Source organism: Podarcis vaucheri (assembly GCF_965113315.1).
Source record: "Podarcis vaucheri genome assembly, chromosome: 4".
In the NCBI taxonomy this organism is placed as follows: Eukaryota; Metazoa; Chordata; class Lepidosauria; order Squamata; family Lacertidae; genus Podarcis; species Podarcis vaucheri.
In genome coordinates, this window is record NC_138762.1 from 59,500,493 (window position 1) to 59,517,659 (window position 17,167).

Below are 17,167 nucleotides of genomic sequence, written 5' to 3' on the forward strand. Positions count from 1 at the left end.
CCTGCCCCCCCCCTCGGCGGCTGTGCGGCCCACAGGCAGAAATGCAACAGGTTGAGCGGCAGCTGCAGCCCTGGGCGAAGCTGCACGTGCTGCACTGCCTCCTCCTCCTGCCTTGCTGTTAATGAAGGCACGGGGGAAAGGCCGCCAAGGAAAAAGAGATGGCGGAGTGGAAAGTTGGCGTCCTTGGAAGGGAAGCAGTTGGTCGGGGTCGAGCTGCAGCTCCCGAGAACTGCAGCCCTTCACTCGCGCACTTCAGGAATGCTGGCATTGCCCCAAACAGATACCTCGTTTGGTTTCTCTTCCTTTCTGCTGCCTTTCTTTGGCTCTTATCGTCATTCTGCTCAATTCCCTACACGTAAAATTATTACAGCTCAGAAGCAGGTTTCGCTGGGTTCAGTAGTGTCGAGAATTGCGGCCGCAGATCAGTACTGTATAGTACTGGCTTTCTTTGTTTATACGGTAGTTATATTTTATAGCGCACGCCCCCTTCCATTCCGTGTTCATGCTGAAATATATAACAATATCCAGGCTCATAAAGACTTACTACAGCTGCAGTGAAAAGTGGAGTGGAGAGTAACAGTTCAGACGTCTCTTATGGTTTCATGTAAGGGTCCCGAGTGAAGCATTTGGCACCTATGGGGGAATTTGGAGAACGTTGCAGACAGTTGAGCGTTAACAAAACTTCTGTGCCCTAGTCGGTGACTGACTTTGAGGGGGGAAAAGAGGTTTGGAGAAGGAAATCTTAATACAATTCACTATTGTTCCCAGGGAGTTTAGACAGTCTATAGAAACAAAGTGTTCTTATGTGGAACCTTCAAGAGTAACACTTCATCCATGAAAGTTTATGCTGCAGTAAGGAAAGCATACGAACAGAGTCACTCTGGAAATAATGAACTGAGTTGGACAAGAAACTACTGTTGCCTCTGTGTATGTGAACTGGGAAAATAAATGTGATGTTGAAATCACTAGGCTGATTTTCTTTTTGCAGGTCTTATCAGGATGTGGTGTTTATGATGGTACTGAAATCCATGAAGCCTCAGCGTAAGTGTATTTGTGTAATCATTGGGTCTCCAAATGATCAACAGTTGAATTGATTGATAAACAATTACGTAGGCAGTATTTCTTTGTTAGATAGCTTCTCCTTGAGTATTTTGGAGCGTCATACCCTATCCCCCCCCCATAGTTTCTACCAAGATATGAAGTAAATTTCAGTTGTATTTTGTAGGATATTGGTCCATTTGAGCCGTGAAGGAGCCAGTGTTCAGATGTATGCCCCAGATATTTCTCAGATGCACGTTATCGATCATAGCAAAGGACAGCCAGCTGAGGGTGAATCAAGGTAAGAACATATTTTAAGACAAGCTACATGAATATATCTAGATTTATATTTATCCAGTGCACACATATACACATACATCTATTGATACTCTGTGGGAAGCTGGCTACCCTCACTATTTGAATTGGTCTCATCTAAACCTCAGTTTTCTAGATTGTCTCTCCCACCCGGAGTTATATGTAAATAGTGTTCCCAGTATTCGGATCACAGTTCTGTATATTGCCCTCAAACCATTTGAGTATGACTGTACTTTATTAAATACTTTACCAATAAGTCTGGTAACTTTAAATTATCAATCTCAGGCTGTTACTTCCTGGGGTCCTTTAATAGCAGTGCTCGTTTTATGTCTATGTAGTCAACTTCTGCTCTTCACTTTATACCACTTTTCTTTAAGAAATGTCTTAGCAGAATCGGCAAGGATCGCTCGTGGTAAAATTGCAGATTTGGCTAAACTTACTGCAAAGGATCATGATGCTGTGATATTTCCTGGAGGCTTCGGCGCGGCCAAAAATCTGTGAGTTCTGAATTTATATGCTATTGCATTTGTTAAATTCCAGATAATTAGCCACTCTTAAGAGATGCTGTAGGAAGGTTATAGTTCATTAAGAAATACAATTTTCCAGATGCGTTCGTTCAGGCTTCTTGTTTCATAAGGACAAATATTTTCATTGTTGTGTGTTTGTTGATGCCCCAGAAAAATACACATACCATTTTTACAGCCAAATCAAGCCCCAGTCTAATGTTGAAAAACAGAATCAAAAGTTTTATTTTTAAAAATGCCTTAAGTTTTATGCCACATTGTATGGAAATCTTGATGCTTAAACTATTAAAGATAAAATTATAAACTATTTTAATGTGCCAACTATGTTAAACGTACAACGTATACAGTATGGTATAAGTACAATAATTATTAAGAAGTAATAATTATTCTTCCTGGTGGTGTTTTCTTGGCATGCTGCAATTTATGTTTAAGGGCCACTGAAATCAGTGGAATTGCATGAAGGATTGCAGCTGCAGGCAGTTGTTGAAGACTGAAGCAATCTGTTACTTATTTGCATGCCTGTTTTCCCTTGGGGGGAGTCAAAATATTTTAAAGAGGTCTTTTAAGGCTGAGTCTGTGGATCACTAAGGAATAAGAAAATAAACAAGGAAGCTTTATTGCATTATTGCTGCTTGGGAGGAATATGTTTTCTAGCTGGCTTGGCAGCATCAGTGCTAGAATGGTTCTCATGTATTACAGAAACAGTACTGATGCCTTGTATAACTTTTGCCTTGGGAATTTTTGTTAATGCTTTATCTTTGCATCTGTTTTGCATTTAAGCAATCCAACTCTCTCCCCCCCCCCCACGTATATAAACTCACCCACTGAGTGTGGGTGGCTTTCTTTACTAGCAGTCAATAGACTATTAAAATATTTTTTAACAATTGAAAATTACACTTGATAAAATTAATAAAAATACACGTTGATACAGATGAAAAACGCAGACTTAAAATACTAAACTATCAGGCAATCTTAAAGAGGTCCAATAAGGATAGCTGTATTCAAAAACTTTGCCACTTGCTCTGTGACTATGATTGGAACCTTGGAGCAAAATGATTATAAAAGACTCAGAGGAGCAATCAGGGAGGGAACTACATAAAGTCTGAAGGAAGGAGTGCTTCCTTCTCTTGGCTGTTATCCAGCTGTTCATCTGCCAAAGAAATTGACCAGCACAAATCTGAGAACCAAATTTCAAACTGCTCTGTGGTGGGCCATTATGTACACCCATAGAAAGAAGTTTGTGTTTACTTAATTGCCCAGTCAGCTCTGTGAGTCACTGCACGCAAATGGATCGGCAGGACAGGTGATTTAAACAACCTTCATATGATGGCTGTGCATGTATACCAAGGTGGCAAACCTTTGTCTCCTCCCCCCCCCCCCGATATTGCTGGACTACAGCTCCCATCATACCTCACTATTGACCATGCTGGCTGGGGCTGATAGGAGCTGGAGTTGAATAGCACTCCAGGGGCCATAGGTTAGCCACCTCTGGTTTACACCAACACTAAAACAGTTACCAAAAATATAGCTTGTATCTAGTGTTCCTGAGGAGGGAGTGGCCATATTTATTGCCCTCTTTCCTCAGTACTGAAGCAGAGGAGTGTCTTGGCTTCTGTATTGCAATAAGGCAGAGGATATTAATTGCTTTTATGAATAAATAATTCCTGCCTCACAGCCCTATTTTTTAGGTGGGGTTTAAGGGTAGAATCTTGGAGGCTGCCTTATATTGAGTCAGAGCATTGTCCACACTGACTCGTAGCAGAACTCCAGAATTTAAGAATGGAGATATTCCTAGCCTTATCTAGAGATGCTGGGGATTGCACCTGCGGCTTTCTGCTTGCGAATATGATGTTCTACCAGTGAGCTAGGGCAGAAGCTGAAAGGAAGTGGGGATTGCTTTCTTTCTTTGAGTAGTTTAAATTGTATTTTAAGAGACAGGGAAGGGCCTTTTACTTATTTTAAGTGTGGTGTACCTCTGGAAATGTAAAATTACAATTTATGGGTCTTTCATTCTTGTGTTAAGGTCTACGTTTGCAGTGGATGGAAAAGACTGTAAAGTGAATGGAGAAGTTGAACGTGTGCTAAAGGATTTCAACAAAGCTGGGAAACCCATTGGGTGTGTAAGTTATAAGATGGGAGTATTTGTTCATATTGTATGGAACACTACCGACCTGCCTTCAGCCCACCAGCCACAAATGTTTTGGCTGCCTGGCACAACGAGGTCGTCAAGCATTGGCAGTCCACACAGTAGGTGATGGTTAGCTGCTTTCGGCCTAATGGATCACAAGTTGGGCAGGGCCTATTCAGTTGATCAGCCGAAAGAGGAGCCCTGATGGGCCAGGCATCCCATTTCCTACAGAGGCAGCATTTGGAAATCTCACAAGCAGGACATGGCTCAAAAGGTGTGTTCTAGTTTCTGTACCTGTACAGCACACCAATGCTCCCCAGTCCAGTGTCTCTCTACCTCTTCTTTCCTTCAGACATTGTAGCAACACACTTTTGTTTGAGGTCCCTGTTCTCACCTTCTTCCTGCCTCCCTGTCCTCCTTCCTTCTGCCTCCAGACCTTCTTCAAACTGTGTTTCTGATCTTTCACACTCCTTGTCACTTTTGCTTCTGTTTTTCTGTCCTGCTAACAGCCCACAACTTTTCTTGTTTAAGGCCCCCTATGAGCTTTCCCAGCACCCAGATTTTATCTTCCACCTCTCTTACAGAACAGGAACAGCCAGCATAGAATTTCTAATGATTTCTGTGTGTGTATGTTTTCTTTCCTTTTCTTATGGAGAAGCATTCTGGGCAGCTGCCACAAGGAACAGAAAAGCGTCATGGGATGGAACTGCCTAACACTTTCTCCTCTGGGTGTTTTTCCACTCAAGAGTGTCCTCCCCCTGTTATCAGCTGTGTGTGAGGAAACAGCTGGAGAAGGCATAATTTTGAGAGGTGAAAAGGTTCAGCAATCCTGTCCCTGGACTATTTTGCCTCTCCCAAGGGCTGTTACTTTTTTAAAAAAGCAAAAAAAGCTGCATTTTAGAAGTCTAAAGTTACCTTATTCCTTTTAGGATTTTGTTGAGATTACTTTCCACCCTTGCCTCCTTTTCCTGGTTCTGTTGGACTGAAATTCCCATTGCTGTGTAATGGTTAATAAGACTTTTACTCAGTTTAGTAACTTTTTTATTTTTGAGGGTGTGCCAAATCTTTATAAGTAAAGGAACAGGGAGGTGTAAATACAGTAAATCCTCAATGGAGGAACCTAAGTGAAGGTTTTCTGTCCACCTTTTTTTCAGTCTGTGCTGCATTTCACCCGTTTTGGCTGCAAAGGTTCTTCCTGGTACTGAAGTCACTGTGGGACATGAAGAAGAAGAAGGTGGTAAGTGGCCTTACGCTGGAACTGCTGGGGCCATTAAAGCACTGGGTGGAAAACACCATATTAAAGAAGTAACAATATCCTTTTTTGCTGGATGAAGGCTGAATTTAAGTGTCTTTTCCTCTCCCCTCCCCACACCCCCTGCTACTCCCAAAGAGCCACATGTCTGGAAGCAAGTTGCACTGAAACCAATAACAGGGTTTTCTTTCTCCTTAAGTGTATATGGGTTTAGGAGGTTAAGTGTGATAAGACATCAGAGATGTACCGTATTTTTCGCCCTATAGGACGCACTTTTCCCCCTCCAAAGATGAAGGGAAAATGTGTGTGCGTCCTATGGGGCGAATGCAGGCTTTCGCTGAAGCCTGGAGAGCGAGAGGGGTAGGTGCGCACTGACCCCTCTTGCTCTCCAGGCTTCAGGAGAGCCCCGTCGCCAGCCCCGCAAACTCGGGGGACTAGAAGGCTGGCCGGGGGGGGGGGAAGAAGCCTGCTCCTCCCCATCGCCAGCCACGCAAATTCGGGGGACAGCGGGAGAGGCGCAGCACGCCTTTCCCGCTGTCCCCCGACTTGGCTAGAAGGCTGGTGGGGGGGAAGCCTGCTCCTCCCCATCGCCAGCCCTGCAAATTCGGGGTACAGCGGGAGAGGCGCAGCGCGCCTTTCCTGCTGTCCCCCGACTTGGCTAGAAGGCTGGCCGGGGGGGGGGGGAGAAGCCTGCTCCTCCCCATCACCAGCCCTGCAAATTCGGGGGACAGCGGGAGAGGCGCAGTGCGCCTTTCCCACTGTCCCCCGACTTGGCTAGAAGGCTGGCGGGGGAGAAGAAGCCTGCTCCTCCCCATCGCCAGCCCCGCAAACTCGGGGGACAGCGGGAGAGGCGCAGCGCGCCTTTCCCACTGTCCCCCGACTTGGTTAGAAGGCTGGCGGGGGGAGAAGCCGTCCTCCTCCCCATCGCCAGCCCCGCAAAGTCTGGGGACAGCGGGAGAAGGCTGGCGGAGGGCTTTCCCCTCCTCCAGCCCCGCAAGCTCCCAGAGCGATGCCAAAGCTGCACGCAGCTTCCACATGGCTCTGGGTCCCGTTCTGGGGGCTGGGGGCAGCTCCACTTTCCCCTCCTCCAGCCCCGCAAGCTCCCAGAGCGATGCCAAAGCTGCACGCAGCTTCCACATGGCTCTGGGTCCCGTTCTGGGGGCTGGGGGAAGCTCCACTTTCCCCGCCCCCAGCCCCACAAGCTCCCAGAGCGATGCCAAAGCTGCCAAAGCCCGAGCTTCCCCAGCCCCGCGCCTGGGGGGGGGGGATAATTTTTTTCCCTTTATTCCCCCACAAAAAATATCTAGGTGCGTCCTATAGGGCGAAAAATACGGTACATTTTTGTACAGAATTGAAGTGCTTTCGGGAAAGCATTCTGTGATATATTTGGATTAGCTGATAAACTGCATGTCCATCTTCCTTTGCTTTCTAAACCCCTGATAATTAGTTATGATCTAGCACAATAATCATGTCTGCTCCGAAGTAAGCCTTAATTAATTTAGTGGGGCTTAATCCCAGGAAATAGGGTTAGGACTTCAGCCTTAGTGTGTTCAATTCAGAAGTAGGATAACATTTGCTTTAGGAAAACCATTAAATTTTTATCTAAATTCTCACATAAGAGACTGTTTTAAATGTGAATACCAGATGTCCTGGTCTATAATTCCCATCATCCCAGACTACTGGCTGTGCCAGCTGGTGCTGTTTGGAGTCCCAACAGTATCTTGAGATCCACAAGCACTGTTCTATACAGTTCCTGAACATATGTTAGCTCACATTCTCAGTTACAGTGTTAGCCTTTTGATTTTTTTATTTATTTCCCGAAACAAATTTGTAAACCCAGGAAAAGCGTTCTAGCAATGTAACTGGCCTCATTCCAATGTAATACTAAATTATGGTTTAGTGTTAAATAAGTGAGCCTCAGGCTCACACACTGTTCCCTGGCCCAGCTACAAGGAACATTTTGGAAGCTGTCAGGGTTCTAAATAACTGTTATCCATGCATGGAGCACGCATCCCACTTGGAAAGTTATGACCTAATGTGAAGGAGGCAGGAAGAGCCATGTGACTTCGGGGACGGGGCTAGTTAATATTTACACTACTCAGACATAATGTGATTAGTTAAAAAGTAAGCAGTTTCTGATCTCCTTGTGACTGTACCACATGGCTCACCCAGGGTTGTTCCTGAATGAAGCCACCAAGTTTACAGTAAAGAGCTGAGTCTGCTGTCCCTTTAATCATTCTGTCATTCATCCTGAAGTTATGCAAAGTCACGCAATACTAACGAAGTAAATTTGCATTTTAACTATGATAAAACGTTTTTTAGTCATCACATTTTGCATGGCTGCATCTATGTTTTTCAAGACATGAATAACAAAATGAGTAGTCACATAAAAGTGATAAGAAAGTGCCAGTTTGTGGTTGAATTCCATGCAGAAATTGATCATAAGCTCAGGGATTCCCAAACGGCATGCAGGACTCCCATCTTAGCTACCAAGTTATTAAGTGGGGTCAGAGTGACACACAAGGTTGAGAGATTGCTTCCTTGACTTTACGGTGTGGTTAGTTTCTTGACAGGCACCTAACATTTAGGTGGCTGTCATTATGTATAATTATATAAAGGTTTGTGAGGCAGAAAGGCATATTCCTGTTTATTCTGTCACTTGGCTTAGTCCCTGTGTTTTCCTTAACTGTCTTCTATGAGGCCCATGTGGACACAAACCACAAGGTTGTAACTACCCCAGCCTTTATGTGTGAAACAGAATTGCATCACATTTATGATGGCATTGGAGCCATGGTAAAAAATGTATTGAAGCTTACAGGCAAATGAAGTGGATACCCATAATATCAGTGACAATAACTTTAGGAAGTATGGTCCTTATAACGCCGACCTAGCAGAGGAGTTGCCTCTAAGAATGCTTACGATTGTGTTGGAATGGCGTGTGTAATTTTCAGCACTGAAGCAGCTCAGGCCAGTTGAATCATGCATCCCCTCCGTATTTCAGCAACAGTCTTCACATCGTCATACAGTGTATCTGACAACTGATTCTGGAGATGGTCACTGTTTAACAAATCTGAATTGATAATGGAATAATAAAAGCAATTACATCATAACCTCTCCAAATCTTACCAATTGCTTATCAAGCCTTTTCAGAGACTATTCTAATTGCATAAAATATGTTTCCAAATAAATTCCTACCTTCTGAAAATGTATACCTGAACATTGAGAGCATGTAATCAAGAATTCTGAAACTGGGGGAGAAAACTACTAAAGAAACCACAAAATAAAAAGGATTTGTTTTAAGTTATATAAAATAAATAAAGGAAATAAATGTCCTCACAATTTTGTTGGAATGAATCCATGGTTTATTTTATCAGGGCTAGCTGAAGTTAACAAGTACGTTAGCTGTAAATCATAATTTGACAGCCAAATATCTTGTCTCATGATTAATTGGACTGATTATTGTGGAAACAGAAGATGACTCCTATTGTACATTTTGTTTTTACCCTGCCATAACCAACATCTCGCTTTTTTTTTCTCCTTGAAGGAAACTTTTTCCAGCTGATTTCAGTCACATCATGGTTTTAAATTTCTCTTATTTGTTTAGCTTTCTTGTATTTCCACCCACAAGTTCAGCAACCACTGGGATCAGTTTGTTGATCATAAAGTTCCATTAACGATTAATATTCCCATTTCAAACATGCTGCCCTGACCACAATTAAATAAGCATTCCACCCTGTTATTTTCTGTGGCAGGTCATTATCCTTACTCATGAGTAAGTTAAGTCCCAGCCTCCTATTTGGGAGAGGTTCCAGCTGTCATTTCAAGATAGCAGCAGCTCTGCTGGGAAAGGACTCCCAGGTTTTATGTGTTTTCAACAAATCGGCATCTTTCCTCTACAGAAGAAGTAAGCAATATTTGTTGCTGTGTCTGTTAGGTAATAGTTAAACATGTCACAGGAAATAGTGAGCTCACTTTCCTTTGTTAATATCCAGTTCAAGCACTCGTCAAAGCAGTTCCACGCATTGTTGCATAAATGTGCTCTACGTTTGTATACTGTATTCCCCCACTTCCGTATTAAACATATGTGTGGGCAACATCTCTGTTCCTTCATGTATCTAGGGAGTGTTGCCCACCGAGGTTGTGTGTCATGTGCATATGGTAGACATGAACAAGGTCCACACTTAACAGGTTTGTTGTGGATAATTACATCCACAAGATGGTGCAAATAGCTCCATTCTAAGAAAATGATACTTATTAGACTAGGGATGGATTTCTAGAGTCCCGCTGCATAGAGGAATTTCCTGCACTGTGGCACCTGATCCTGTACTTCTGAAATATCCACAATCAAGTGAAAGCGCTCAAGACACAGCAATTTACTGGTTTTATGTGGATAAACTCTTCACTAGTTCAGCTGCCAATGCCACAACTTGGCACTGTTCCCATATACGAGATTATAATTTGTCTGGAAAGGAAATTTTTACAGAATGGGACTTGCCCATGTGCATTGCATGGAGGAACTTTTGGCAATCTGGCTTAAGGGAATTTTCTGGGGATTTCCATGCTTTAAAGTCAGATACTGGCTGGTAAACAGGTAGACCATGCACAGAGTCCAAATCAAGGAGACCAGTATCTCCAAAGTAGAATATCGTGTTTAAACTCCTTTTACATACACGTACGTGATGCATCTTAGAAAATAGTTGGTGGCTGCAGCAGCTACATCATGACCTAGTTAGAACGGGCTTTTCAGTCACCATTACATACATGTACAATGTGGTACTTGGGCAGAAAAGTTCCACCCATGGCATTTCCACTTAAAAGGCTCAGGTAGCAGGTGATGGGGAAAACCTAAGACCCTAGAGCAACTGTTGCCAGTCAGAACAGGCAATACTGGGCTAGATGGATAAATAGCTTTCTCTGGTTCTGTGAATCTTAAGAACATGAATGCAATCACCTCTGGTTATATATGATTCTCACTGATGCTGAGCAGCTTACACAGCTTTTCTTATTTTTTAAAAATGTAACTTGCTGGGGTCAATTTCTCTTTCCTCAAACCAGTTACAGTGGAACCTCAGCAACCAAACGCCTTGGGAGCCGAAAGTTCCAGCTCCTGGATGAACAAAAACCAGAAGCAGTTGTTCCGGTTTTTGAACGTTCTTTGGAAGCTGAACGCCCAGCACTGCTTCCGCGGCTTCTGATTGGCTGCGGGAAGCTGCTGCAGCCAATCAGAAGCCACTCCTTGGTTCCCGAACTGTTTCGGGAATCGAACAGACTCTCGGAATGGATTAAGTTCAGGAACCAAGGTTCCACTGTATATCCCTTGAGAAATCGGATATAGGCATGGTCTCATTCAGTGTAACATAACATGATTGGGTGTGTGGTAAGTGCCCTGAAATTATTAAAGTTTGGTATCGGGAAGGTACCTGGAGAGTCTGAAGGCTGTGTGCAAACCAGTGACTGAACCTCTCGTGAACCAAACCATCCGCAGCAAAATGTACTCAAAATTCTTCTGCAATCACCACTGCGCCAAACTCGCAGTATATTTAGCTACAAAGTCAAAACCAAAGGTTGGTGCTTACTTACTCAGAAATTAGGTTACTCTGCCCTGTTGGGATGCACTGTCAAGTAGCCTCTGCGAAGATGTTGTTTAAGAGTCTTGACAACCTGTCACCACAAGTAAGTAGTCAAATGTATCTTATTCCATATTATCTGGACAGTCAAGTAAGTAGCTTATGTCACTGAGGTTCTACATGGTGGTGGTGGGCTAAGCCAAAGCCCTTTTCTTACTGTAATTCATTTTCAACAATTGCTTAATTTTTGAAAGCACATACTGATTAGCTCAAACCACATGACAATAGAGTCTACTCCTACCTAATAACACTGTAGATTAGAATTGGCAAAAAGCCAAAAATACTATAGGGCTTCTTAACGAATCAAGAGTTTTATGTTGCTATTGTTATTAGCCTTTATTGGCATAAGCTTAAACAATAAAATCATACAAAGTCATCCAAATACATTAATAATCCATACACATACAATACATAAAAGACTAGCTAGTCACCATTGAATAAATTGGGCAACTTTAGATCTAACTTTAAAGATCATTGCTAAATATGTAACCCTGTTACTGCAGGGTTGGCTGAGTTGAGACCTTCCAGATGAAGTTGGACTCCCATCATTGGCCTTTTGGGGCTGGGGCTGATGGGAGTCTAACAATATCTGAAAAACAGTAGGTTCTCCCCATCCTTGCATTATGGTAATAGCAGTGTACTCCTCTGCATGCTTAATTGGAAATTAGTCCCACTATGTTCAATCTGTTATGTTTTTTTTCTCAGGTTAAGTTATTATTATTATTATCTCCCCATAACAGCTAAAATATTGTAAAGTCAGTGCATGGGAGCATAGCTGTAAGGGCAAGTTGTACTGTTAAATACTAAAACTAAAGATGTTTCCTCATTAGGATCTGTGGGAAAGTTATGGCCCCTAAGAAATATGACAGGTAAAATGATGCCCACTAGTACCTGCAAATAACTTAAGCTGCACGCTTGATTGTACACTTTACAACCCATCAACCATTTAGGGCCTGTGCAAAAAAGATGGTGAGGGGGCTGTAAAATGCCTTTATATTGAAAACGCTTCTGGTACTCTAAACTATGAAGGATATCATCTGGTGCACCACCAGGACTCCCCAAGTTGCAACTTGCAAGTGGAATTTTCCGAACATTTTTGTTAAATGTATGTGCTAATAATAGGTTACTCCTGGAATCTCATGACCTAATTTTTTTAACTCAGATATCCTCTCTGCTGAGGAAATATGATAGTTCCCTTTTACAAAGGGAAATCAAATTCTGTTTCCTTGGTATCATTTACGCTTTTAGGAGTAAAACCAGTTCCTCTCTCGGCCCCCCACTCCAAATTCCCTTTGCTTCCCCCTCGGAGTTTCCGTCTCATTATTGCAAAGATTCCCCTTTTGCATAAAAATAAGACCATCTACCTCAAATGGCATGGTATCTTTCTTTAAAAGAATAGGGAAGAAATGCCCCATTGATTTATTAACTTTAGCATTTAAGAAATTCGATAGCAAATTATTCTGCAGAAGACAGAATTTAATTTAACTTTTTTTGTGTATAGTGGTACCTTGGGCTAAGAACTTAATTCGTTCCGGAGGTCCGTTCTTAACCTGAAACTGTTCTTAACCTGAAGCACCACTTTAGCTAGGCTAATGGGGCCTCCAGCTGGCGCTGCACCACTGCTGCCCGATTTCTGTTCTCATCCTGAAGCAAAGTTCTTAACCCAAGGTACTATTTCTGGGTTAGCGGAGTCTGTAACCTGAAGCATCTGTAACCTGAGGTGTCACTGTACAGTGGTGCCTCGCAAGACGAAAAGAATCCATTCTGTGATTCTCTTCGTCTAGCGGTTTTTTCGTCTTGCAAAGCAAGCCCATTGACGGATTAGCGGATTAGCGCTATTAGCGGCTTTTAGCGGCTTATCGGATCAGCTGATAAGCGGCTTAGCGGCTTAGAAAAAGGGGGGAAAAGGGGAAAAAACCCACAGGAACTCGCAAGACATTTTCGTCTTGCGAAGCAAGCCCATAGGAGATTCGTTTTGCGAAGCACCTCCAAAACGGAAAACTCTTTCGTCTAGCGAGTTTTCCGTCTTGCGAGGCATTCGTCTTGCGGGGCACCACTGTATTTGATTATGTTTCACGTGAAAGGTTGGGCCACAGTAGATTTGTTAGTCTTTAAGGTGCCAAGAGACTCTGTTGCTTTCAGTATAACAAACTAACATGGCTAACCCTTCAGAAACCAAAGTTTGCAACTGCTTCAAATTTTCTCAACATACCATCAGTTTTAAAAAAGAGGATCAGTCATAGCACAATATAGTTTCATATCTTCTTAGACCAGGGCCAAAAGAGTAGGAGTAGGGAAACATGGTGGGACTTTCCTAGGAGGGTAAATGGAAACTTGATGAACATCTTTCAGTACTGCACTCCATGTGATACATTTTTAGCTCTCAAGTATGAACCTTTGTTTCACACAGTTCCCAGATTGAGGCAAACCATCTCCTCTTAGACTGCTATCTGAAGAAATTATGAACTCACATGCAGTGAAAGCCAAGCCAGGCCAAACTATGAGTGCCTGTCTGACACAGTAACACATTGTAAGAGTTTGCCAATTTTCAGCAGGCCCCTCTAAACTCTGGACTGAGTCAGGTTGATCCATCCTCATCCAGTGGTTACAGGCATGTATTCAAGAACACACTACCTTTAAAAATATATTATGAAAATGAGAACTAGGACTAGTGGAACAGAGCTATGTGATCCCTGCCTCTTGTACATAGGTGCAATCCTGATCGGTTTTTAAAAGAGAGGGGGTAGAACATTAACAGCCTGTCCTTCTTGCAGCAAGCTTACCTATGCCCCTTATCCACTGCATGAGGACAGGCAATTGCACTGCCAGTGCAAAATCCACCTAGTACTTCTAGCATTCATTCCTCACTATAGCTTCTCTTCTCTAAACATTTCCAAAGTGAAGCATAATATGCAAAGTCACACTGGCTAAGGCTTGATGAAGTATCAAGAAAGAAAAATGGGAGGCAACTATTCACAAAACATACCAAGGCTGTTTATCAAAGACTACAATGACTCTCATAATTGTACTCTGTTATAATCAACATCCACATTGCTCATGTTATTGATGTGTACTTTAGATCCAAGAATCTGCTGCGTATGCTAGATTAAGTTTCAGGAAAGTGATAGCCTGAATCAATGGGCAAACCTGATAAGCAATGGACCAACAGCTTGGCAGTTGTGTGTGAAACCATCATGTAATGTACTCATTTTGCTTGTGTCAGGAGGTCACCTAAAAAAGAAGTGGGCTTGGACATGAGTGATACAAATGTGCAATAATGAGAGCAGACTCATTAGCACATGATGAAAGAATTGACATTTAGAAAACCTCAAGTATGGCAACTTCAGTGGATTGCATGAACTTGCCTTCAAATTTAGTTGAATTCAACATTAAACTTTACATGAACTATGAAGAAAACAGGAAGAGTGGTGATTGTAAGAGAGACTAAACTAAATCCTTCGAAGACAGAGGTCCTATGGCTGGGTCGGGATGGTATGGGGATGAGGGACCAACTCCCTTCTCTTGAGGGGGCCCAGTTAGTTCCATTGCCTTCCGTTAAGAGTTTGGGTGTAATCCTTGACGCCTCCCTTTCCATGGAGGCGCAGGTTACAGCAACAGCCAAGGCGACATTTTTCCACCTTCGCCGCATCAAGCAGTTGGTCCCTTACCTTTCCCGCCCCGACCTGGCCACAGTGATCCATGAGACAGTCATCTCCAGGCTTGACTACTGTAATTCGCTCTATGCGGGGCTGCCCTTGAAGCTGTCCCAGAAACTCCAGCGGGTACAGAATGCTGCAGCGAGGCTCCTCACGGGGTCTCTGCCATGGGAGCATATTCATCCAGTACTTTACAAGCTGCACTGGCTCCCGGTGGAGTACAGGGTCAGATTTAAGGTGCTGCTTTTGACCTTTAAAGCCCTTCACGGCCTAGGACTCTCGTACCTACGGGACCGCCTCGCCTGGTATGCCCCACGGAGAGCCTCAAGGTCCATAAATAACAACACCCTAGTGGTCCCAGGCCCTAAGGAAGTTAGATTGGCTTCAACCAGAGCCAGGGCCTTTTCAGCACTGGCCCCAACTTGGTGGAACGCTCTGTCTCATGAGACCAGGGCCCTGCAGGATCTGATTTCTTTCCGCAGGGCCTGTAAGACAGAGTTGTTCCGCCTGGCCTTTGGCTTGGAGCCAATTTGATTCCCTCCCCCCCATTTTCTTTTTTCTTTTCCTTCTCCTGCTATGAGGCTACATTTTAATATTTTTATGTTCCATTATTTTAATGTTGTATTTTATTTTTGTTTTTAAGTTGTAATCATTCATCTTGTTTTTATTATTGCTTGTAAGCCGCTCTGAGCCCGGCCTTGGCTGGGGAGGGCGGGGTATAAATAAAAAATTATTATTATTATTACTGTTTGAAAATAAAACCGGCCCCTTTCTGATCTGACTAAAAAGTTTTAAGTACAATTTTTCAGCCCAGTCAACAGCATATGCAAATGTACCATATATGTGTTAAGGAAATATGGACAGGGCCTCCTTTTTCTTAATATTGCTTTGTTCACCAATGTTTATAAACCTAATGGTTGGTACCCGGTTTAGCATTCATCAGACACCTAAGAGTAATGGAGCTGAAATGTGTTTAAAGAGTTTGAGATACATAATATTAAAATAAATACTTTTGAGAAACCTTTCCTTAACTATACTGGTAAGATCACAACATCAGGCCCAAGGTTCATTCTATTCCCAAAGTGGAGATCCAAATGTCTATGGGAAGCCCATAAACCTAGAATTTGAGGGGATATTGGGGTGGGTGTTCTGAGATCATTGACTTAAAGATCCAAAATGTGAATAGTTCTTTGTCATTTAACTAGGAAATAAACTGAGCAAATGGCTATAAAATCTCCTCCTATACCTGAAGTCCAGTGAATCTCTGATCACCAAGGGTGGAACACAGTAAAAGAAGTGGCTGATTGAATTAGAATATAAAATCAAGGGAAGACTGATGATCATTGGTTAAAATGCAACTTACCATGGTATGTAAGTAACTCAGGAATATCAAACTTTCTGCCCGTGAACCTTCTAGTCCTCTCTGACAAGCTCTGGGGACTCTCTTCCACAGCCGCAACCTCTATCTGGCTTGTTCATGCTCTCTTGGAATGTGTCTTTGAACTGTGGTCAGGCCCCTTCATTTGCTGAATGAAAAAATATGAATAGAGTCAGGGTATATGTGTGTAGAAACCTCCTGCTTGCTGGCTGTATGGAGTCACACCCATTTGCTCCATCTACTCTGGCCTCTAGCACAGCCCACCATAGGCATGCAACTCCCACAAGCCCTCAGGCTGAAAATAATTCCCCACTCCTGGCATAGCCACTTGGTTTGCCTGGGGGGGGGGGGGCAAAAGCAGGACTTCTATAGTTTGACATTTTATAGTTATTGTTTTTTAGGACCCACCCTATTTCTGCAATTTTATGTTGTTCTAAACTGCTTTTTAAAGATTGTGTTTTCACTGGTGTAACCCATGGCACAGGCTGCAACTGGGTGGAGGTGGTTGCCAAGCGTAATTCATTTAAACATTTGATGGGTTTTTAATTAACTGGGGGTAGGAGAATTGAACACAGAGGAACTGCAAATCCAAAACCCTGCATAACTTGTGCTAGTTGTGATTGTAGTGTTTTAAGTCTGTTTTTAATGCTGCATTTTATATTGCTATACAGTGGTACCTCGGGTTACATACGCTTCAGGTTACAGACTCCGCTAACCCAGAAATACTACCTCGGGTTAAGAACTTTGCTTCAGGAGAAGAGAAATCATGCTCCGGTGGTGCAGCAGGCCCCATTAGCTAAAGTGGTGCTTCAGGTTAAGAACATTTTCAGGTTAAGAACGGACCTCCGGAACAAGTTAAGTACTTAACCCGAGGTACCACTGTATAATGTTGGATTCCACCCTGAGACCATCTGTAGGAGGATGGATAATAAAATTTAATCATCATCTAGGAACTGGCTCTTTGTTCAAAGGAAAACTGAGCTTACATTGGCTTAAAAACATTTTCAAAAAATATGTATTCATTTAATAAATTTTACACACCACGATTGTAAAAAGCCTCAAAGCAGCTTGCAAAGAGATAAAGCAATTAAGTTCAAGAAAAATTCACAGCCATACTTCAAAACATACAAAAGTTTAAATACTAAAACAGATTCAAGTTACCTCAACTTTCTAAGGATCTGAGTAGGGTTGTCTAAACAAGAATGTTTTGAGTAGGCGCCAAAAAGAGTACATTGAAGGTGCATGCTTG

At 42.9% G+C, this 17,167-nt stretch overlaps 1 protein-coding gene across 1 annotated transcript; it reads left to right on the forward strand.

The window, feature by feature from the left end:
* The first annotated feature begins 143 nt into the window (after positions 1-143).
* GATD3 (glutamine amidotransferase class 1 domain containing 3) lies at positions 144-9,351 on the forward strand. Its single transcript, XM_082219907.1, is given in 8 exon segments — positions 144-221; positions 223-459; positions 989-1,041; positions 1,226-1,339; positions 1,731-1,850; positions 3,901-3,993; positions 5,160-5,316; positions 7,955-9,351. Coding segments are annotated over 8 exon segments (966 nt in total). The 5' UTR covers positions 144-158; the 3' UTR covers positions 8,084-9,351.
* The last annotated feature ends 7,816 nt before the right edge of the window (positions 9,352-17,167 follow it).